Source organism: Nannobrachium achirus, assembly GCF_963921795.1.
Source record: "Nannobrachium achirus genome assembly, chromosome: 20".
Taxonomy (NCBI): domain Eukaryota; kingdom Metazoa; phylum Chordata; class Actinopteri; order Myctophiformes; family Myctophidae; genus Nannobrachium; species Nannobrachium achirus.
The window spans coordinates 40,187,723-40,212,739 of NC_137827.1; the positions used below are offsets into that span (position 1 = coordinate 40,187,723).

The 25,017-nt window shown below is 43.4% G+C and overlaps 1 protein-coding gene across 3 annotated transcripts; it reads left to right on the forward strand.

Moving 5' to 3' along the window:
• The first annotated feature begins 237 nt into the window (after window positions 1–237).
• On the forward strand, window positions 238–24,656 carry fosl2 (FOS like 2, AP-1 transcription factor subunit). Of its 3 annotated transcripts, none has more exons than XM_080751335.1 (4): window positions 238–321; window positions 18,567–18,821; window positions 19,626–19,733; window positions 21,944–24,656. In XM_080751335.1, exons 1-4 carry the CDS (start codon window positions 301–303, stop codon window positions 22,508–22,510), a joined length of 951 nt encoding a protein of 316 aa, XP_080607461.1. In that variant the 5' UTR covers window positions 238–300; the 3' UTR covers window positions 22,511–24,656. The 3 variants fall into 3 exon arrangements, with proteins under 3 accessions (XP_080607461.1, XP_080607460.1, XP_080607459.1); XM_080751334.1 differs by having other exon boundaries at window positions 252–383; XM_080751333.1 differs by lacking the exon at window positions 238–321 and adding an exon at window positions 14,757–15,418.
• Window positions 24,657–25,017: the final 361 nt, after the last annotated feature.

The window sequence follows — 25,017 nt, forward strand, 5'->3', positions numbered from 1 at the left end:
ACACACATTTTTTGCTTCTGGCTGGGGGTCCCCTGGCACAAAACCTTTTCAGGTGGGGGTCCGCAGCCAAACACACATCATTTGGGGGGGGGGGGGGGGGGGGGGGGGGGGTCCTTGGCATGAAAAAGTTTGAGAACCGCTGCCCTATATTACGCTCTCTGTACCTCTGCCTCCCCTCCACCAGCTACCTGAGCTGTCACTCTGGATTGCCGCGCTGTCGGTTCAGCCTGTCAGGCTGAGGGATGCGTCCTGATAGTCTGTGGACACTGATAGACCTGTCGGGTGAGATGACAGGCCGCGATGGGAGACGCACGCAGACAGGTACATGTAATGTGACAAGACTCCCCCACCATCAGCATCCATCACCTCGCCTTCCAGAAAAAGTAAATATCGTCACCGTCGAAGCGGAAACCTCTCTTATTTCCATTTTATTTACTTTTTGTGTTTTGTAAATCAGCGCCCTCAGGGGTCTTCAACGTTTTCAGGCCAAGGACCCCTTAGCTGAGAGAGAGATGAAGCAGGGACCCCCCCACCATAGATTCCATCATTTGACAGCACAATCATCATTGTATTTTGGATTCCTGTCAATTTGTGTTTTCAGATATTTAACCACTTAAATATCTGTTAACCACTTAACCACTGTCAATACATAATAAACTTGACCTTTCACTCCGTACTTAGTGTGCTCTTAAAGCTATTTGCCAAAAATAGCCGATCTACAAGCTCACAACACCTCGCAGTGCGAGGCGTTGTGAGCTTGTAGATCTGCTATTTTTGGCTAAGGTTCTCCGAATATGGACACTATAGGGTTCAAGTGCATGCATATAAAAAAGGAGAACATTTTTTTCTATCACTCAAAGATTTGACCCCTGTAGTAGCTCGGAGGACCCCCTAGGGGTCCCGGACCCCCCGTTGAAGACCCTTATACTACAGTGTCACACAAAAGCATCTAAAGTAACAGATCCACAAGCTTGTAGAGTAACAGTTTTGGACATATGAGGTTTCCACCCGACAGAGATGGAATATGAGTTGCCTATTCAGTGTGTTGGAAAGAGTTGGGGTGCGAGGGCACCAGGGGCAGGCATGTTTCCTGGCGACTTGAATGAAACTTTTTCGCCCTTTGAGCCTGAGTGGATGTGATGTGGGTCACGCGATGGAAGTGTAGCTCAGGAATAAAGTAGCATGCACTTCCAGCTTACTACATCTTAAGCTTAACTCCTCAGTGGTCTGAGTGACAACGAAATGTGTCTTGCGTGGTGTGTGATAGTAAGCCTGATATTATCTTGTTTGTTGAGCTATAATGTACAGCAAATCTGAGCATCTTTGACAAATATAGACTATAGGTTATTGCGACCTACGGTCGCAAGTTTACTATGAAAACCGGCACATCCTGTCTGCGTATCTCTGTCTGTACGTGACGTCACGCCTGACACTGTGGTTCTATGGGTTTGTCGCTCTGACATCATGCTCTGATGTCAATGTGATGTCAGGGGAACCACTCTTAACAGAATGGGTTTTCCGCTCTGACATCACACTCTGGCTTTTGATATCCGTTTATGCCCATATATGGAGATCGCTGATGTCATCACGAGTCACACTTGCAAATTAATTACTGTACGTCCTTGTCCATTTTATGCCCATATATGGAGATCCCTGTCCCAATGTCATCAATATTAACTCTCCTACTGCCAGATTATTTATTTATTTATTGGGTCTGGTGCCATCAAAAAGCGGCTTACCTTTGCGACGTTATAGTAGATAGATAGACATTTATTTATTTTATTATTATTTTTTTTTTGATTGTGCAATAGTGCACTTTGGTCTGCCAGGCAGCAGAGGGCGGCGTCATGCTGAGAATGAATGTGATTTGCCTGTTACGTGCATTCAGACCAGTCACTGGCCACAGAGCCTCACAGCCAGAGAAATCAACAAGGAAGTGAATTGGTCTCCGTTGATGTTAACGCATAATGGATTTTTTACACCATCACCGCGGAAAATGTGTTTACAGTACACGGCGGCGCGACCCCTCATCAGCTTCAACCAGGTAAACGAACGAACGAACGCGAACGAGCGCCGTATTGGCGCGGAGGTCTCTTGAGAATTGGGGCGAACAGGAACGTCCAAAGCAGTATAAGAGTTAAGCGCATATCTGGGAATGCGGCGAATGCCCATATTTGGTAATGCCCATATATGGGCATGTTCTGACATCACATTGTTAACTATCATGCAGGCGTAACTGGTCCGATATACATCACTGGCCAGACGTCCAAGAATTGGCGCGACCTCGCCCACTAAATAAATATACAGTAAGTATTTATTACAGTGCAATAAATGCACTCAATCAGCAATCTAAAATGCCAATCTAAAGCCCAGTCTCACCGCCGTACATTGTTACCGCCAAACAATTCAATGTATCCATCCATACGGTATATAAACAAACAGGGACCCTTTTAAAATGCATTACTGCACAGTTAATGCACAGGCTGCTCCCTGGTACGCTTTTTATGAAAGCCACACAGACAGCTGTAAATTGTTGACCTCTATCTGCTCCCGCAGCCCTGTGGGTCACACCCCTAAGGCCTGTGTGTGTTTGTGTGTGTGTAGAGAGAGAGAGATGTAGAGAGAGAGAGAGAGAGGGAGGGAGGGAGAGAGAAAGCATGCTGTGTTGGGTTGTTGCAGCAAATGAAGTAAAGAGCGAAAGGGTGAGTGACGGTGTTGCCAGATTTTGTGAGAGAAATACGCAACCAGGTCTATGAAAACAAGCCCAAAAGGAGCGACCATAGGCCACACGAGCACCTTTATCAGCTATTGATCAGCTATTTGAAAATAGATCTGCTTTTTCCAAAGAAACATCTTGAAAAATTAATGTTTTTGAAACATTTCAAATACACAAATCTTGTATGGTAGTCCCTGGCACTAAATATTTTCAGATCTACAAGTACATGTACATTTGGGTGGGGGGGGGGGGGGGGTCCTTGACATGGAAAAAAAAACTCAACTCGAAACTACCAATATGAAAAAAACAAGCCAAAAGTCGCTTATAAAAAGCACACATGGCAACACCGGTGAGCGAGGGCGGAGAGAGAGGAGCGGTGGTGGTTGTAGGTGGGGGTGGGGGTGGGGTCGGTGGGTGGGGGGCAGGGGAACGGCTCGTGCCAAGTGACACAAACCCCCCTTGGCAGCCTAATTAAATTTTCCACTTTTCCACACTCGCATTAAGCCTCCATCCAGCCGGAAGGAATGGACGCACCGGAGGAGTAGACCTCAGGAAGAAGACCCCTCCTCCTCTTCCTCCTCTGTTCCTTCTCCTTTGACCCACCTCCTCTTGAAGGTCCCCCCACCCCCACCCCGCTGCCTGTTAAGGGTGATTAATACTTAGTTGATCAACCTGTTCATAGATTCCATATAGTTTCATTGTTTGACAGCACAATCATCAGTGTATTTTGGATTCATGTCAATTTGTGTTTTCAAATATTTAACCACTTGAACTGTCAATACTTGACCTTTCACTCTGTACTTAGTCTTCTCTTTTTCCCCTCTACACCAAAGCTCTTCAAGTGGTTTATATAAAGAAGGAGAAAAAAAATATGCCCTTATATGGAGATCCCTGCTCTGAGTATCTGACATCACTGTCATGTCACCTATGATGTCACATTGATGTGTCAGGGGAACCACAGTGTCTGGCATTATCTCTGCTCTGAGTATCTGACATCACTGTGATGTCACCTGTGATGTGTCAGGGGAACCACAGTGTCAGGCGTTACACGTACTGTATACATACGGACAAGCTGTGCTGGTTCTGACAGTAAACTGCGACCTACGGTCGCAACAATGTCACAAAACAGCTGATCCCGTCACAGAGATTGCAGCGGGCCCCAGTGTGAAATGCGCACCAGTCAAGAGCACAGTATATTCCACGATTACGCCGTTCTTTATTTTATTTTTTTAAATAAAATAAAAAGAATCAAAATAAAACAATGGGGATTTTTTTCCCACAACACAGATAAGCCGGCGAGTGGCACGCGGGGAGGCTCTAGAGGGATATTGGCATACATACGGTATACAATTTACAGTGGAGCACGAGGATTTTCTATACTGTATGTTCACAATGAGAAACATGAGCTTACATCTAAAAACATGACAGTGGTGCTAATCTGCAGTAAGGGATTCCTGGGGAGTTCAGGGCCACATTAATTCCTGCTTTGTTTCATTCTGTTGTCACCACAATACATTGGTTAAGAATGCATGTTGTAGTACTGATGTGTGGTCTAAAAATGCCTTCCTTTCGAAGCATTTTGAGATTATTTATCCATTCGGAAACACATTTATCCCATATTTAATTGGCTACTGTAAATCTGTCTCCTTTAAAGTCCCCTTCGCCATGGTGGAGTTTGTATCCTTTAGAAATAATCATCTCTGTACAATAAATATACATGTCAAGTTAGTAATCTTTCTCCCTAGAATACCTCTATCCATTTCCTCATTTATTATGCCAGGATCTCACCATATCCTAATGTGACGATCTCTTTAACTACACATTGGATGCCGTTGATTAAACAATGATTTAATCGCCGAGTGCCACGGTATTTTATAGATTTCTCCTTAATTTGGAGGCTCAGAGTAAAAGTAATCGGAGTAAATTTAATCAGAGTATTTCCGGTATTTCCGTGCGATTGTATTTTCTTTCATTCAGTACAGAAATATTACAATGACGGCCATCAGTGCATGTGTAATGGCTGGTAGAGAAGGGCTTGTTTTAAATGAACATGATCTGGAGTTAGATTACGAGATAAATCCACATTTGTGAATCTCATAACACTGGCCTGTATTGGGGAACCGGATTTCCTGATCACGTTATCTCCCGTTGCATTCTGGGAATTGGAGTGTTTCTGCCCCAGACATCTAGCTACGGTTTAATATAAAGCCCTATCAGACGCGTCAAACGCATCGACGGCACACTGAGACATTGACGAGTTTGACGTGTGCACACGTCATCAGCGTCCGGTGTGTTTTTAATTATCAGCCCTCCACCCTTGCGCCTCGAGAATCTAAGAACGCTCAGACAGAAACACAGATTGGGCAAAACACGAAACGCACCACGGCAAAAGCAAAGGAGCCAGTCACTTCCTCCTTGACCAATGCATGTCTTGACGAGTCTCTGATTGGCTCTCGGCCTGTGACATCACTCCCTGACCGAGTCGTGTAACCTGTGTCAAACCAGGATCCAGTGAGTGCTATGGTGGAAGACCAGATTTAGTTGTGAAACACTGTATTAATGGAGATGTGCAGAACGCATCTCAGAGCGGCAACCATAACTGGGAAAATCTCGATAGTTCCGACGTCCCATTAGTCCGAGTCCGACTAAGGTTAGGGTTCACCAGGTTAGCGTTCACCAGCATCGGACTAATGGGACGTCGGACTAATGACACGTCGGAACAACGCTACCCTCCCACCATAACTGCGGTGTCAAGCGGCACCTATTTGTGTGTGCGGCTGTGCGCCAACACCGCAGCTACACGGCAGCGCTCTGGAAAAAGGTCTATACCAGAATGTGCATGTGAAAGCTTCAGAAAGACAAATCAAACAAACAAACACAATTTTCCACACATTATGCACCTAACATGCACTGTAATAGAAGATCACTACAGTATACTGTAATGGCTTTCTTATTTCAGATGTATTTTTCTTTGACATTTTAAAACAACAGGACATTAACCCTTCATTCATTAAGGGCAGGAATGAGAGTCATACTTTTTTTTTTGGTGCACTCTCTGTTAGACAAAGTCAAACATGAGTGCAGCTGGGTTCCCCGACCCAGAACCCATTAACATTCCAAACCACATGGCCGTCAGTATTGCTCTCAGACCAGCATTCTCGTAAATTGTGTGGACAAGCCTTGTTGACGGAGTGAGATCAACTTCCCCATTGTGTGCGTGTGTGCGTGTGTGTGTGTGCTCTGTGTTGTGGCCGTGCTGAAAAGCACCAGTGACAGCGCTATTTGATTTGACTGTTTTCAGCCAACGACAAGGAAAACAACACGCAGAGATGCCAAAAAAACAAAATAACACACAGACATAAAGCCCACTTTTGTCAGCCGGCCAATGCTTTCCTCCGCTGGTTTCTAGTAGTGGGACACCTTTGTTTTCAGTTCGTAGGCCCGTGTTTTTTTACCCTCCAATAGACAAAACAAGCTTTGCAGTAAAAGTGGAAGGGAATGTCGGGAGGAGGGGGCGGGTGAGGGGACCTGTTTATTCATGGGCTGCAGGTGGCTGAGCTGCCTGCGTGCCTGCCCAGAAGTCCCCTGACCACTCCACTTCTTTTCTTCTCCCGGACTCTGCTATTTGTTCACTTCTTCCACAGCGCACTCCAACGTTTCCCCCCTCGTCTCTCTCTTCTGTTTCTCGCCCGAGCACTTGTTCCATTCTTCTTTGTGTCGAGGTACGGCGCGTTTGTGACGCACTTCCTTCCATTGTATCAGGAACTGATACTCTAATGGTTGTGAAGTTACTGTCAAGATTATGTGTGAACTGATGGTGGGGAGGTGGGGAGGGGGGGGTGTTGTGTACAGGTGATTTTGTGCATGGTTGTCGGTTTCCCTCGTGACTTTTTCATTGTGGCCTGTAATTTATGTATCTCAGCATGGCTAAATAACAGAATTAAGTTTAGTATTGTGCAGCGAACTGCAGCGGGTGAATGCACCATATGTTTGTGGCGTAACGGGCCACACAATGGCAACATGAAAACAAGTCGTAGCTGAGCCTCTTGATAAATTGAGTCATCCTCGAGGTCGCCAGGTTTATTTCCCCGCTGCGGCAAACAAGCGAGGAAACATTTGGTTGCTACGTGATGGCATTTAGTAAGATGGTCCTATTCCCTCGCCTCCCGCCCTCCGGCTAGATCAATGCCTCTGCTCCCCGTTTGCCGTATCAGTGGCCCTGGCCCCGCACGCAACTCGGGAAATAGTTTGTTATTATAAAATAATCAAACCCAGTGGGCAAGATAACGTTTGTTCTATCGCGTTTCTGCTCCATTTGCTGCTGTGTTTATGTGTAGGCTGGTCTCCGGATGTGCTGTAGGAGTAAACAGACTAAACACCCTAGAAGTCAACTATGTGAGGATAAGAACAATTATCTCTGCTGGCACTTGCGTTTAGCTTCGACATTCTTATGGGTATAAATTAGTTTAGCACACTTAGGTGTACACGTTGAGTTATACACTAGATTTTCCGGTGTATGAGCTCTGAACCTAACAGAAGAGTCATCTTGCAAGATGATTTTTAGTCTAACTTAATGTTTACTTAATGTTTGTACACCTTCAGAGCTCAATTAACATTGAGGATTTTGCTGGTATTGTTTGAACTTGAACCGATAGCACTCTACATTAATCAGGACAAGTCTAAAAGGAAAGAAGAGTCACACAGTCTAAGCACCAGTATGATCAAATACTTGTACTGAAAAGCATATTGAATTATTAGATTGAGGCCACTCAACAAAAACCATTGAGGTGAAATTAATTGTATATGTTGAAAATGTTAATGTTTGAAGGCCATGTACCGTAGTTTAGCCCAAAATTCAGTCTGATATCCAGTACCCTTTTTCCTTTTTTCTCATTAAATATCAGTGACTTAAATAGACCTATCAGATATCTAATATCTGTCTATTCTGATAGATAAGCTATTTATCATGCCATACTACCAAGACATTTTTTCTAACTGTTAAGCCTAAATTGCATCTGAAGCTGAAAAATAAAAGATCTCAAATGTGAAGAAACAGCTAGGCAGACATACAGTATGAACCAGGAGAAAGATATTCTATACCAGGTTGTTTTCTACACAGTAGCCTACTTCAACATGATTGGCCTTATTGGAGGACATGGAGCCAATCAAATTCATATTCTTCCTCCCTACAATCCCACACTCTCTTCATCGTGAAGAATGCTCAAATTATCGTTGCCGTCGGGTGGAAACCTTGTATGTCCAAAACCGTTCTTTTCTTCATCATTATTTTTACAACATTTTAAAGTAGTGAAAATAGCCGATCTACTTTCGTGCGAGATTCTTATATGATGAAGTGGGGCATTAATTTACGGGAAGACACAAAAAGTTGAAATAAGGAGATATAAGGTTTCTGCCCGACAGCGACGTTATATTCTGTGCTCTTTTGTTTGACTGTGTCACATGAGTCGTCAAGGTAACCAGTGGAGGAAATTGCTGAAATTGGATTGGTTTCTCAATTTGCATGATGATGTCCCTGTCGGGCGGAAACCTTGTATCTCCATATGTCAACTTCAATATTTATTTTGGTAAATGAATGACCTACTTTGGCTACAGTCTCACACTGACACAAAAGCAAAAAATGGATGATTTACAACCTCACAACACTTCACATCGCATAGTTTTAGTTTTATGATAAATGTAATAAAATAAGTGAAAGTGGTTACGTGTGTCTGTTTTTTATCAATATTGAACCAATGAAAAGTATTAACAAGAGCTTGTGACTAAATAATAACTACATTGGTAGGTTTCTTTTCTTTTTCTTTTTTCCTTTTTTTTCTGAAATTAACAGTTTCAGACATACAAGGTTTCCATCCGACAGCGACGAAATGTTCTGTGTGCTGGTGTGGACCTCAGCTTTTATGGAGGTGTCCTTCTGTGCTGTTGCATGAATATTAAATAGATTTAGTTGTCAAATAAACAGCAGTACAGTGAGTATAAGACTTATAATGCTGTCGCGTGTTGCAGACACTGACATTACAAGGGGTATTTCACTATAAAACACTTCTTTTCAACGTCTAGTTGGGCTTTTGTGTGCACTCCAGAATTTTTTTTTTATGTTGCTTGATTCAATATTTAGATATCGCCATGACAAAAAAAATATATATTCATTTTGTATTTTAAAACAAAATGTGGACCTGAGTTGAATCAAGCAACCCAAGTGCTTTAAAGTTTAATCTTTAATCTGTCATGTAAAGAACAATGTCTAATGTGTGTTTTAACACTGGTAAGTAGCAGGTGTTTGTCCTTGACAGTGGAAAAAGCGGAAGCTTCCATACAGTAGGTCGGGACATTGTCCGGATTTGCCCTCTCACACGTGTAGCACGCAACAGGAGATTGTCCGTGGCAGGCGCATTCTCGAAGTCTCCCATTTCAGCCTCATGCAGCGGTTGAGGACAACCTTGTTGGAAACAGAGTTTATTAACCGTGGCGCCCCGGTAGCACCTTGTAGAGCATGTACTATAAAGTCCTTTAACCTCAACTGGCCCCGGTTTGAATGTGGCCCGAGGCCTTTTGCTGTATGATGTCATCCCCTCTCTCTCGCGCGTTCTCTCTCTCTTTACTGAGTCCCGCCTTTACTGTCTCTCTACTCACTTAAACTTATAGAGCACCTGGTTCTCAAAGTGAAGTCCTCGGACCCCAGGGGTCCTTGTCAGGGTTCCAGCTGAATTTGTTAACACATCATCACAATTTTTAACCACTTAATCCATTTATATGTTGGCTATATTAAAAAATATAATATCTACAAGCTCACAGCGAGCTTCTACATCTTCTATTTTTAAAATGTTTTGAAAGATCTCAACATTTTTAGATTTTTTTTAAGTCTTCACTTCTGGGGCAAGATATTTTCATTTGGGGGTCTGCGATCAAATATCAATTTGGGAGTCCTTTACTTGAGAACCACTGCAACGGCTACGTCCTTTTTTAGCCTGGCCTTTAACTGGCCCCGGTTTGAATGTGACAAGAGGCCTTGCGTGACATTGAAAAAGCGTGAAGCTGCTTTGTTAACTCATTTAATGCCGTCCGAACGAGTTGCACAATTTATTCCCAATGGTCCACGCTGCCACCTCGAGTTCCACAAGTTGCTTATTTCTTTACTAAATTTTACCCCAATTATTTGGGGGGCCTGCTTGTAATATCATCACGGCCCAGAGGTTGAGAATCGCTGGATTACTTTGTCCAAAAACTGACAGAGTCACAGTACTGACTCACCTTGTCAATCGACCTGGTGAGTCTTTAACCCGCTCACTGCCCACCCAGTCAGCATGTCCTAGACAACTCTATTAGGTGTTGAGCTGTCAGATTAGCCGTGCACATCATGTGAGCTATTATCCATGCAGGTTACAGGTATTAACATGTGCGTGCCGCTGAGGGAAGGAAGCAAAGGGAATACAAGGACACCAACCCTGAACACATGCTACTGAAATGTAGAGCATCAAAAGATTCACATTCATGTGTCCTTCTTTGCTCTCCCTCTTACTGTTATGCATTTAACACTTAAGTGTTACAAGGGAATAAAAAGTCCTATTGGTTTTCACATTAATAAACGTTATAACGAATAAAGTTTAACTCATATGCTGCCATTTAACAATACCTTCGTACTCTTTAACTGCCATTCGTCTCCATAGACTTCCATGTAATTCATAGTGCACGGATCATGCACACCCATGCCTAGATAATGCACCACGTGTGTCCACATTGCTCACAGCTTTCAAACAAAAAAATCCGAATGGAAATCCGTTCAGGCATTCATGAGATAGCAGCCATTATGTTTTACACTGTTGTGAGCTTGGAGGTCTGCTACCTGAGTTGTATGGGGGTTGTATGGGGGTTAAACAAGCAATTTCGCGATCGCTATCATGCCTACTAACGTTTTTGGGGTCCAAAAAAAAATTTTTGAAAAAAAAAAAAGAAACTTTTTTTTTTTTTTTTTTTTTTTTATTCACGGGATTCACGGGCGTGGCAGGGTGGGACAACGGGATTTTTAAGGGATTCACGTTTTTGGCAGTTAATGAGTTAACCACACACCCTTTTCTGGGGTGAACAAATGGCCAATTTATAATAGCCGATTTACAAGCTCGATCTTGTCGATCGACTATTTTTGGCAAAGATATTTAGTGCAGAGGGAAAACAGGAAGGTCTCTAGTATAGGGCCCCCTGGGGGACTCTGGTCAACTAAGTAGGGTTTAAGTGGTTAAATACCGTAAATAATATAACAATGCCACCGAACATGTAAAAAGGATACAGAGTACAGACCCTTTCATGGAATCCCACATGCCTTGGACACTGAAGAAGAAACAGCCTTGACTAGATTACTGAGCTCATGCTCACCACCATTATCTGGAAATGCATTGTATTTTCCAACATGAACTGTGCTATCACAACTACAGTATTTATAGCCATAGTGGAGGGGGAAAAACATGTGCAGTATAATGTGAGATTATGTCATAAAATCAACACATCACCACAAAACAAGACAGACATGAAATAAAACACAATCTGTTGAAAGAACTCTCAATGTGAATCTAGAGATCAGAGTCCATCCTCTGTATCCTCTGTCATCACAGGGATGGATAGACTACCTGTGCTATGTGGACCAATTTTAGATACAACCAAGATTAACCACTTGAACCCTAGCTTCCGTATTCCTGGAGGGAACGTTGGCCAAAAATAGCAGATCTACCAGTTGTGGTACTTTAGTACGCTTGTAGATTGGCTATTTTTGGCAAAACTAAGGGATTTGGTGTCGACGGAAAAAGTGGTCAAAGTGCAGTTGTAACTCAAGTCCAGATCTCTGAGACTACAGGCGTTTTGGTTATATTTTTTTCACTTACTTCTACTCCGCTTTACATCTCAGAGGCTAATATGGTACTTCTTACTCTGCTATGAGTATTTGACAGCTTTAGTCACTAGTTATTTTCCAGATGTAGGATTATTAATACAAAACATCCATTAACTTGATACATGAATTGAATTGAATTGATACATTATGTATTATATGTTAAGCTACCCAGATGCACATAAACAAATTGAGATCATCCTCACCTTTACCAGTTGTAACATAAAAGTAATGACTATCATTAATGCATTACTAATTAGTCGTAATGTAATACAGTATGTGAAATGGGCCATTCTGCATCAGTATACTTCTATGTTTGCTACTGTATTTTTATGCCAATATAAGTACATTTATGAATACGGGACCTTTACTAATGTCTGAAAAAATACTGAATATACTTTAGAGCAGTCTTGTGAAGCAGTACTTGGACTTCTGGATCAGTGGCATAAAAACTGACACTTGTTTTAAGGTTAAAGCTATGGAGTGTTTGTTCAGTAACATCTCTCTAGCTCTTTAGTGAACAGAAAATACATTTTCAGGTGGGATGCCAATTTCAGCCAAACAGGAAATATATAGCCTATAATGTGCTTTTACTGAGTTTTTCTCATTACTTCCCATTCCACTTATTTATCCTGTCTCCTGTAAGAGTTCTCTCTCCTGATTAGATACAATGTTTATCCCGACCTACTGAACAAACACTTTACAGCAATGACTATTTTAACGAAATAAAACACTTCAACACCTATTTTGACATAAATAAAACCACTTGTCATAACTTTAATAATAGGTTCTCTAACATTTGTTCACGTTTAGTTTCATGTCATTTCACCATAAATTCAAAGGCACTTGTGGGTTGTCATTGTATGGGTAGTTAAATAATGTATATTTATGGTCCATTTCTAGATGATTCAGATCCACCACGTCACTTGGCAAATTGAATAATTAATATTTTTATTGACAGAAAATGCATATGACCATATAGTCCAGGGTATACACAACTTATGTATAGGTCTATGGAAAGTCAGAATATGTTGGAAATATTTTATTTTGATGTGGTGTCATAATTCAAAATAATATTGATCAAATTTCACACAAAAAGGTTGTCGACGACCCCTCCTCGACCCCCCCCCCCCCCCCTTCTCTCTCTCTCTCTCTCTCTCTCTCTCTCTCTCTCCCTCCCTCCCGTGCACACACACACTAGCTTCAGTTTAGTCTTTCTTGCATTCTTTTCATTCCATGCAGTCTTCGCGTTGTTTCATAGATCCCTTTTGTGCTCCGGAGCGGAAGTTACGCGGAACTTGGCCCGATTCACTCGAACTCTCTCGCATCCTCTCTCGCAGCAACTCTGCCCGGAATCTCCCCAAGGTGAAAGAGGGGGCGTTGTGTAAACAATTAAGAAGTGCAGATCACAGAAATTACACAGATGGTACATGGGACAAAGTGTAAATTAATGCACATTGACTGAGGAAAGAACGGTATGGGCTACTGTGGTCGAGTTGTGAGCAAGATTGACAGTTCACTTCCCACTGACCTCTGTCACTACCAGTGGTGGAAAAAGTACTCATTTTTGTTACTAAGTAAAAGTATCAATATGGTCCTACAGCCATTTAGAAATACTCTTTTACAAGTATTCAGAATACAAAATGTATCTACTTGAGTAAAAGTATTGGTATCTAAATGTACTTAAAGTAGGCTACCAAAAGAAGAAAGTAGCCTACTCATTATGCAGAAAGTTTTCAAATAGGTGTAACAATCTTTAGAAAATAGCAGAAGCATGGTGAACTTGTAGATAAGCTATTTTCAAATGGATGAAATGTATATAGGGCTGAAGTGGTTAATTTAAATGTTCTGCAATAATAATCCAAATCTACAAAGTAGTAGGCCTAACTAGTAGGCCTAACTCGAGTTTTAAAATAAATGTATAGTGGATTAAAGTAGCCTACAATATTTGCCTCTGACTCTGAGATATATTGGAGTAGAAGTAAAGGTAGGCCTACTGAAAATTGGAAATACTAAGTACAAATACTTCAACATTTTACGTAAGTACAGTACTTGAGTAAATGTTGCCTACTTTAGTTACTTTGTACCACTGACTACAGTAGGCTAACTAGACTGATTTTTGACAGGTGCAACAATGAAGATAAAGCCTTAACAAACAGTGCTCATTCTGCTCAATATAACCAAGGTGGTAGCCTAGATTAAAATAAGCATACCAAATCAATTGGATTAGGCTACACTTAATGCGCAGTTTCTTATATTCTGGGCGCTGCGCCCTATGAGGTGCGTGAGTCGCGCGTCCGAATTACAATTAACTCCAAATTACGCATGACACGAAATGTATAGTCTACCTATTTGCCTCTGAGATGTAGGCTAGTGTAAAACGTGTTCTTTACTTTACAGTACACCACTGAATACGTAACTACGTAACTAGGCCTACAGTCTTAACGGCAGACTAATTTCCGATTTTATTTGGATTGATAAAAACTTGCTTTACGCTTTCTGCGCGCCTAGCCTGCCACCTCTTCGCAGAGGCAATCTATGTCCATGTGATTGTGGAGAGTGAGACAAACGGAAAATGCCTTTAAAAGATAACAACGCTGCATTGTCCTGCTCGATATTGTCTGTCTGGAGACTCTTCGGTATGTTTCTGTCGACTAGTGTCCAGCCCAGCAACCGATCGCTGTGAGTTCGAAGTCCAAAGTGCACCGGGGCGATGGGAGGGAATCCCTCCCGTTGTCTGACGCTCTTTACCAAGGAAACCCACACGCGTTCTCTGACGCAACTGCCCATTTTAGGAAACATGCGTCAATGGACAGTACCAAAATGCCAGCCGCGAACACAGTGTGAATTTGATATCCCGCGATCACACTCGTTAACAATCGATACGACTTCTCGCGACGGGCGTTGCTTTTATTCCCACTCTGTGCCTGCATCTGTCACATTATTTCCCGTGCTCCCTGGAGTCCGTTGGACGGCGGTTGCATTGTAGATCCAAGCGTCCAAACCCCTCCCTCGCGCGGAGTGTGGACGCCCAGGTCCGTGACGTGCGCCGTGTTGGCGTTGAAAAGCGCTTGCAGTTCTTCATAGTGCCATTGAAGTGAGTCATCTTTAGGAAGTGTGGTGAAAGGAAGGGGAGGAAAAAAAAGAAAGAAGAAGTGAACAGTTAGTAGATAGCTGCGATAAAAGTGTTTAGCAGGCAAGAGACGACGGAAACTGTTCTACGGTCTATAGGGTTGTTTAGAGCGAATGTAAACCGTGCGTGAGTCACTGTAACTACAAGTTCACTTGGATTGACTTGCTGAAAAAAAAGGTGCGCTCCTCAGCAGCTACTCACTTTAATTTGAAGTTCGCGCACCTGGATCTAACCGGGTGACTCAAGAATAATTTAAGTAGCTTATAATAAATACATATTATAAGTGTACAGGCCGTGCGATACCAGGGGAATACATCCTATGCTGGCAAAGGTTGTTCAGGTGTTTTTAGGCTGACTTTAGGGGGAGAACATTAATGCCATTTTTTTGTTTGCCATCATCACCTTTTTTCTGGATATCCAACATTGACAGCAGTCTCTCGAGTCCAAGGATTTCGCTTTGGTGCCTTTTCACTGCGAGGGTTTCTTTTTTTTCCTGAGCCCCAACAACAAGTCGTCTAGCTGAACTCTTCCTCTTTCCTGGATCATGTACCAGGACTACTCCGGGAATTACGACACCTCGTCCCGTGGCAGCAGCACCTCTCCGGCCCAGCCAGAGTCGTTCACAAGCGGCAGCAGCACGATTGGCAGCCCGATCTCTACCTCAAGCTACCAGGTAGAACTATGGGGCTTATATGGAAGCCTTAGGCTACATGATGCGTAATGTCCATGATGTTGAATCCGATTATTTTACCATGACGACCCCGCTCTCTAGGATCGTTGGTTTGTCTTAACATGGTACTTTTGGGACTTAAAGCAGATCAGCTAAATACAATTCGATGCTATTTTAGTACAGCGTACCCTAGTAATTACGCACCTCGCTTGCGGAGAAAGCAGACATGAACCCAATGACACACACACACACACACACACACACACACGATGAAGCCTCTACTTTGCCTCGATTGGCACACTGAAGTGTTTTGGACTACACTATTAAAAGAACGCACATCATTATCATTAACTATGAAATGGTAGCGTGTTCTGTCCTGCACATTTACGCGCGCGCAATGTGCGAGGCAAAGTCAAGCTTTTATGTTCCGAGAGAGAGACATATTTGGGCTGTGAAGAAGAGTCAACTTGATATATTAACTAGTAATTTACCCAGAGCGCTTGTAGCCTAATTCTAATGTCAGATTTTCTGAAACGCAGGCTGTTGTGGACATGTCTGTACACGTCGAAGCCGAGTGTGGTGCACTTGATCCAACGTCTCTAATGTATCAGTTATGCCGAGTTTATAAGCATTCGGAGCGGAGTTGGCTCGCTTATCCAGAGATCCATGATCCAAGGGCAGTGGTTCTCAAACTTTTTCCATGTATAGGACCCCCAAAATGTACACTTATTAGCCCGCAGACCCCAATTTGAAAAGATATGCCTTTTTTACGGCTCTAGCCGTGATTCTCGAGAGCATTTTAATTTCAATTACCCCCAGTTTGACATGAATTAGGCTATGGTACGGACCCCCATTTCATGGCATTTCTATCTCTGAGACCCCAATTTATTTTGTAAAGTTAAATCAATGTTAATTTAACTCTGAGAGTGTGTGGGTTCATTTGGTTCCATTTGTACACTCTCTGAGTTACATGTCCATAAAGCCATAAGGGTTCATTTGGTTCCCAACTATAATTTAGCTGGGGGCCCCCATGGAACCCCCTCGAGGCCTCGACGACCCCTGGGGGTCCCCGGACACCGCTTTGAGAACCACTGGTTTAAGGTAGCCTGGGTGCAGGAATATGTTGGCAGGCACTGACAAAAAGTGCGACGTGCGTGCCAGCATATCCGCACCCTATACACAACTCCACATATGATGTAGCCTATAGTTATTGCGTAAGTTGCCACTTTCAGGGACTTTTCAGTTTGTGCTCATCATGGTTGTGTTCTAGAGCCTGTACATGCCTTTCGACCGCTCCTTCACCCGTTGTCGTAAACATTTATTACAACATGTTGCCAAATTAGGAAGATTCGAGAGCGAATCCCAATTCCTTCGCCAACCTGTTGGTTACAGATTTTTCAGCAGGGGAATGACGTTATAGCCGGTTTATTGACTATTTATCTAAATTGCCCTGATGATAGCTACTCTCCACAGTTGTCTATGGAACCAGTGAACCACCCAGGAATCCATAAGTGCTGCAAAAGGGAAATTAAATAAGTAGGCAGCTGTCACATTTCGATGCCAAACACGGCCGTACGTATGGCAGAGTATCGGTTAGGCCTAGCCTACATTAAGGCATTTATTTTATTTTATTATTATAATCATGAGCTATCTTCATGCCTTCAAAAAAGAGAAGAATAAAAACAAAAAAGAGGAAAGTGGAGCCAGGTTTACGCACGAAGCCAAGGACGCCGAGAGCCATAACGCAACTAGTAGGATGTGAATCCGGGAAGCTCAGAGACAGACAGACGGGCTGTTTACCTACACCCACAGCATGCTTCATGCTATTGCGTAGTGACTTCTCTGGAAAAGCCTAATCATACACACAACCTTACGGTAAATGACTTTATTTTCGCTGGCACTGAAGCGCTTTCTTACCATCACACATAGCCATAGACTGACTCCACTGCCTGACTGCATGCCTCGTTGTTATTGTTTTTTAAGTTTCCACTCGGGACATGATATCATGAAGAGATTGGAATTTTAACTTGTCTAACTTGTGGAAATATTTGGCACGCACGGGGCAGGCCAGCCAACCCAGCCAACCCCCCTCGAGGCTGTTTACCGTTTTCCTGGAACTGACCGTTGTATTCACGTGGTTTAGCATATCTCCTAATGATTCATAGGGCAACACAACACACAAAAGAATGGGATATCCAACGGGAAATCAGGAACTCGAGGCCGGCTATTGGTGAAGTCTGTCGCCGTGTTTTAACAACGCACAGCAAGGCTGTGTGTGTGCGTGTCTTGCCTCGGGTACGCGAGGTACCACGAACCTGTTGACACACGCTGATATGGCATCATATAATCAACAATCTCTCTCGCTCTCGTCATGTCTTTGTTGCTTCGATCAATAATCACCGTCCATCATCTCGTGTTCTATAGGTGTAATGGGGCTATATAGCTTTCACCATCAAGAGTGATCGCAATCAGCCTGTGTCAAATTGATTTAAGCCTCATTATGTCACACAAACACTTCCTGCAATCAACACATTTAAACTATTTTGCTATAGCTTCGTTTCCAGACAGAGAAAGAGATAGTCCATGATGCTTAAGATGTGCATGGCAGGTTAATTTATTTATGTTCTTTCTCGCTTAGGCTACTTGCTAATACAGACACATAAAGCCATCAGTGTTAGTGAACTGTTATGGGTCCATTTGGTTCCATTTGTACTCTCATAAAGAGTTTTACTATCATGGAGCATGCAGGAGACACCATGGGCTTTCCCGCATGATTCACAGCATGTGTCACTGTTGCACTTCAGGGCTTAAACGGGTGAATTAAGACTGTGTTTTTTATTTTATTTTTTTGCATTTGTGGCTCGAATCATTACTATAAGCCTGATGTGGAAAAATATATGAATTTGGCAAGGGTTGTCTTTGAATTTAATTGAAGCTACACGATGTAAAAAAAAATGATGAATTATGATGTCTACGGGATTAAAATGCATGCATTTACACAGCATAGAGCAATGCTCCATGTTTTGCCAGAATTTTCCTGCCATTACTATTCAATTTCCTGATCCATCATGGCTAATTCTCTCTCTCTCTCTCTCCCTCTCTCTCTCTCACTCTGTCAATCTCCCTCCGTTCTTCTCACTCTCCTTTACAGAAGTACAGAGTCGACATGCCCGGCTCCAACAGTGCCTTCATACCCACCATCAATGCCATCACTACCAGCCAAGACCTCCAGTGGATGGTGCAGCCCACCGTCATCACGTCCATGTCAAACCCGTACTCGCGCGCCCACCCCTACAGCCATCACCTGACCAATGGCCCGGGACTGCTGGGCCACAACACACTGGCCCGGCCTGGTGTCATCCGCTCTATCGGGGACACCCGCGGACGACGCAAGAGGGACGAGCAGGTGAGAGAGGACACGCTGTGTGTTTGTCTACTCCGTACAGGGGTGTCGCAAAAAAAACTATGTTTCTATGTCAGTGGTGCCCCAGTAGGACCCCCAAAATGATATGTATTTGGCCACGGACCCCCATCTCAAAATATTTAGTTCCATGGACCCCCCAGAAGCAAAATTTGACGCTACAAACGTTCGCTTAAAAAATACACATTCAAAGATTTGCACACATTTTCACGACTTTTTCAAGAATAGCAGATCTACAAGCTCGCAGCGTGGCACTCGGTGCCGCGCTGTGAGCTTGTATATCTGCTATTTTTCAATAGCTAAAGTATAAAATAATTTCAGGCCCCTCCACCTTGGGCCCTAGTAACTCAGTCCCACTTTTCCCCCTTGTGACGCCCCTGACTCCGTAGGTACTGTATTATGAAGTGTGGACTTTTATTCTCACTTCATTGCTACAGACATCCTTCATTGATGTGGTTGTTCTTAAAATGGCTCAGCTGTAAACAAAGCAGACATCTCTGTATAATCCATACCTCACTGTGCCATTGATTTCTTCTCAGAGGCAAAGTAGCAGGAGCAGCGCTGCATAATTTATTTTTTTATCTTATCACGCCAAGGCTGGTGTCCTCGACTGACTTTTCGTTGCATTTGAATACTTGTTATGCCGCTTGCAGCCGGCAGTAACCAGTTCTTGTTACATTTCCTCTGCTTGATATTGATTGAGCCGTGTGTGTGCGTCTGTCTGGATGTATGCGTGTGAGAGAGAGAGAGAGGCTGGCAACTCACCTGGTGTGCTCCTCCATTTCACAGCTCACCCCAGAGGAGGACGAGAAGAGGAGAGTCAGACGAGAGAGGAATAAGTTAGCCGCAGCCAAATGCCGCAACCGAAGACGAGAGCTCACCGACATGCTCCAAGGGGTGGGTAAAGGAAAAAAAATAACAAATCGCAATCAGTTGAATGTCTGTTACTTTGCGTTGTCACGATGCAACATGGATAACGTGAACTACAAAGCAGTGTTCTCAGACGCCTATCCACTTTCCACGAAAGATCTCGTTCACTCTTGAAGGCCCATACTCTGTGGTTTTGTCTACACGGGGGGACATCCTAAGACCAATTTAGCTGAGTATCTGGCAGATTTGTTTGTGCATGGTGTCGTTTTGTTGAGACACTGAACTCAGAATGTAGCTACATACAGCACTCAAAAGAACAGACAAACGGCCGTCCACCAAACAAACCAAACTGTAAATAAAGCAGCTCATGTCTGGTTTTATTGCAAGTCGCTAACGGCTGATTGATCCCCCACACCTCAAAATGTACAACCTTGTGCTACTGGTTCGTCTCGAGCTGTGTGTTCCATAGCATTACGTCTTAGTAACAGATGACAGTCGCTGAAAAGCTTTTTGTCTGGCACAGCTGTAGACAGAGGTGGGCCTGTCTAGCAGAACTTGCCTGGCAGACAGTAACGGCATCTAAATGGACTAATTAGCTCAATTACAGTGAGGGTGAGCTTGTCAGGCCCGAAAACCCCAGGAATGGAATGCGCTGTAGGCAGCTGTCCCTATGAATGCAGGACATTTTTCTAAAGGGGCAAATTGCTTGTCTGACTGACTATCCCACATACAGACATGCGCCGCGCATACAGTACATACTGTAGGCATACAGTACACAGGCGCATGGGCACACATGTGTGCGTGCACACACACACACACACACACACACACACACACACACACACACACACACACACACACACACACACACACACACACACACACACACACACTCTCCCACACTACCACAGCCATCGCTCCAAGGAAAACCGCCCTTCCGTCCTCTCACACCACTCTCTGTTAAAATTCCAAATAAGGAAGTGTCACATTCCAACAGTGCAAAGGGTAACTTCTCTGCTCTTCAATGGACTAATATCATCCCTTAGTGTTTTACCCCACGCTCCTTTTTGAATGACTGGCGCTCTTTGTTTGCCACTTCCTCATACCTTCGCCCCCATGAGTCAAAGTTCTCAGACAGCGTGTGAGTTTATCTTTGTTTGTCAGCCTGTCCCTGTCTGGACCGGGAACGACTCCTTAAAACAGGGTCTGTTTTTGTCTCCTGGGGCCCGTGACACATTAATGACACATCATTATAGTCCAGCCGCGTTGCTTTAATGTCAGATCCCATATCTCCATGAGAACAACACAGTGTGTAGTCGACAGGTAGAGACCACAAGTGAGACCTTTAATCCAATTTAGTCTGAAGATTTTGAGATTGTCAAACTGTAATATAATCCACAGCCAACAACACATTATTTAGATTGTTTGTGCTGATTGTACCTCACTGTTCCTAAAGTTCAATATTTTATCTGCCTTGCCTCCCCTAGCAAACTGTGGCAGACAAACAGTGCCCTCTTTTGGTATAATGAAGTAAAGCATTGCTGTTCTCCCTAGCCATCTGTTACTGCAGCTTGTTACAAGTCAAGCAAGAAATCTGTGTGTGTTTGTGTGTGTGTGTGTGTGTGTGTGTGTGTGTGTGTGTGTGTGTGTGTGTGTGTGTGTGTGTGTGTGTGTGTGTGTGTGTGTGTGTGCGTGCGCGCGCGTGCGTGTGTGTGTTAAGGCTGGGCAATATATCGACATTATATTGATATCGAGGTATCAACATGCAAGGTATACATATCAACGAAGACGGCTTGAAATTAGGTATCGGTGTATGTGTCAAATTATTTAACAGACACACTATGCATGCATGTAAAGCTGTCCATCTGTAACCAGGTGTGGTTATTTCAATAAAACCTTAAGGCGAGATAAGGCATTTAATTAGTAGTAATATCAATATCGAGGTATTCAACAACGTTATCGAATATCGAGTTTTCCTAATATCACCCAGCCTTAATATACTCTATATGTGTGTGTGTGTGTGTGTGTGTGTGTGTGTGTGTGTGTGTGTGTGTGTGTGTGTGTGTGTGTGTGTGTGTGTGTGTGTGTGTGTGTGTGTGTGTGTGTGTGTGTGTGTGTGTGTGGCTGCACAGTAAATAAATGCAGTATTTGTCGTAGCATCATGTTGGAGTGATATTCAAACATTTCAACACCGATTACTCATCCACATCTTCTGTCCCATGTTGTGCGTTGTGCAGGAGACGGAGAAGCTGGAAGAGGAGAAGGCAGACCTCCAGAAGGAGATCGAGACCCTGCAGAAGGAAAAGGACAAGCTGGAGTTCATGCTGGTGGCCCACAATCCTGTGTGCAAGCTGCCTACAGAGGAGCGCCACCACCAGGGTAGCCACCACCACCAGCATCACCACCAGCAGCAGCAGTGCGCTCCACTCCCCCTCACCATGCGCTCCAACGGCGGCCCGCGGGCCCCCTTAAACCATGTGGTGGTGAAACAAGAGCCGGACGAGGACAACAGGCAGGATGTGGGCAAAACCCAGCGCTCCGTCATCAAGCCCATCTGCCTGGGTGGCGGCGGAATCGGGATGTATTGCATGGACGGAGACAGCCTCAACACACCGGTGGTGGCGGCCTCCACGCCCATCTCCACGCCCAGCGTTCCCAGCCTCATCTTCACCTACCCCAGCATTATGGAGCCCGAGAGCCCCTCGCCCTCCTCAGAGTCCTGCTCCAAGGCTCACCGGCGCAGCAGCAGCAGTGGCGACCAGTCCTCAGACTCCCTCAATTCACCCACTCTGCTGGCCCTCTGAGCGGGCCAAGGGAGGCTGGACGTGCGCGGGTGGCAAACAAAACACTTGAGGCCCGTGGGAAGCAACTGAGTGGCCCCACAGCTTCTCGAAGGACCCGAGAGTGCATCAAACTGTCTGGACCAAGCCGAGCGTGTGATTTGTTTCCCCAACAAGGGCTATGTCGCTTGTTACTTCTCGTTATGCTTCAGTGTAATTCTTTTTTTGTGTTCTTTTTCTAAATATGTAATTGTGCGTGCACCTACCCCGACGGGTGTTGTCCCGTCTCCATTTCAACTCTATAGAGTGTAAAGTTGTTTACTGACTTTGAGGTGAGAGACGCCCACACAAGGCAACTGTGAGGTGGCCAGACAACTCGGAAGCGAGTTAAATCTATTTTTTGACGACAATGTTATAAAGCCATGTGGAAAACATTTGCACTCCGCCAAGATCAATCAGTCAGTCAATCACTAAGCGAGGTCAGCATTTTCCTGTTTTTTTGGGGAGGGGGGATATGTATATGTAGAGACAATAAATCAAGGGTTTTACACTTCTTTTTCTCTGTTTCTCCTTCAAATCCCAGAAACCTGGACGTTGATTCTTGGAGTTGCTACAAAGAGTATGGATGTGCTTGTAAAAAAACAATCAACGTTATTTCCACCTCTTTAATTGTGTATGGCCTGTGCTGATGAATTTTACGAAGTGTTTTGTTGATACATTGTCCTCTCCTTATCTGCCTGTAGAAAAGCAACATGGCTTCCCCTCAAATCATGTTGCAAAGGATACGAGCCAATTTTGATTAAACATCAAGTCCCTCAATACTCTACAGCGACTCTTTTGCCACAGTGTTGGCAGCTTGACTTTACAGTAGTATTGATGTGCTTTTCCTCAGTGATCTTGTACCTAAACTTTACGACGTGTTTATGAAAAAGTGTATGTGATTTCTCCCATGTGTAGTGAAACCCCAATCCTGAAGCGCATTGCAGGAATGGAGGGTGTGGTATGGCCTTGCCAAAGTCTTTGTGTATGGAGGAGAGAAAAGTCATAGCTTCACCTTGTCTCGTCAGAGAGAGCGATCTTTTTGCTGCAACATTTCAATTGAATTATGACAATGTGTTAATTTGAACCAAACACTCCTGCCTGCTGGATTCTCTACTAAAACCATTATTTGTTTTTGCTGACTCCATATTTTCCAAATAGGGTCCCTAACCCTGTGTTTCAAAAGTCCAAAAGGTTTTTTGGTTTACACACATTTTGATGTGAATGAGCTGTTTTGTTCAACCTTTGAAAAAAGCCACTGTGGTCTAGAGAGCAATGTAAACCCTGATTACACTTGTCTGCAGATCTGTCGATTTTTAGAGGAAAGGTCCGACAAAATGTGCTGTTTTCTAGGTGCATGAGCATATGCCAGCCTCCTAGGTACTGGGTGGAAACCTTGACACTAGTGCAAAGCCTTATTGGTTTCACAAAGTACACACACCCAACTAAAACATGTTTGACCAATAGGTAGGGACTAAAGGAGTACCGTATCTACAGCTGGCCTGAGATTAAAGAGGGAACACCTCGAGGAGAAGACTCAATATTTCTGAAGAAGTTCTACGAAGCACTTCTTTTTTTATATAGCATTTTGTTGTGGTTATCTTAAAGGGATGTGGGTTTTGAATACCAAGCACTGAGAAGGCTAGAACTATGATATTTCAGACTTTGTTTACTTCAAACATTCCTTATCAATATAAGGTCAGGGGTCAAGGGGTGTCAAAACCTTTGCTATAAAGTTTTTTTTGTTTGTTTTTAATCCATGGAGTAGAAGAATGGGGCCGAAAGACTTTTGTTGTGCTGGATGCAGCAAATGGAATTGCAATGCATGAAAAAGCTGCTGTAGTCTTTGTTAACTTGTTTCGAAGGAACGTGTGTCACCTATTTATCTTTTGATGATCAACTTCACTGGTTACGGTATCATGCAGATGCAACAGGGAATCTCTTATCCTGCATTGTCTACATGAAAAGACATAATGTGATACCAAAAAGACGTTGTTGTGGGAGAGTGTGATTATATGTCTGTCTGTTTAAAAAATTCTGGACCCCTAGAAACACATAGGAAAGCCATTGACTGTAGATCTTCTACTGTACATGTCATCTACTGTCTGTCGCCTGTTTTCATCAATTATTTCTTTTTCCAAATGCTTTAACTGTCTAAAATTATTCAAAATGAATAAAAACAGCAATATGTATAGTAGTGTTTGTTAATTTAAATCAATAATGATAATAAAACGAAAATTAAAAAAAAAAGAAAATCAACCTGTTTTGCTCATAGTAATTCTGTACAGTATGTGAAATGTTTGGTGGTGTTTGTCATGGTTTTTAAGTCCGTAATATTTATTGCAATTTAATTATTTAATTTGATTATTACAAAAAAACTGTCAATCATCCTTCATAGTAGCAAGTGGAATTGACAGACTGCAAGTCACAGCCAATTTCAGCACTCGGCTGGTGACTGCTTGTGAGTTTGAGGAATGGGCATATTAACAGGC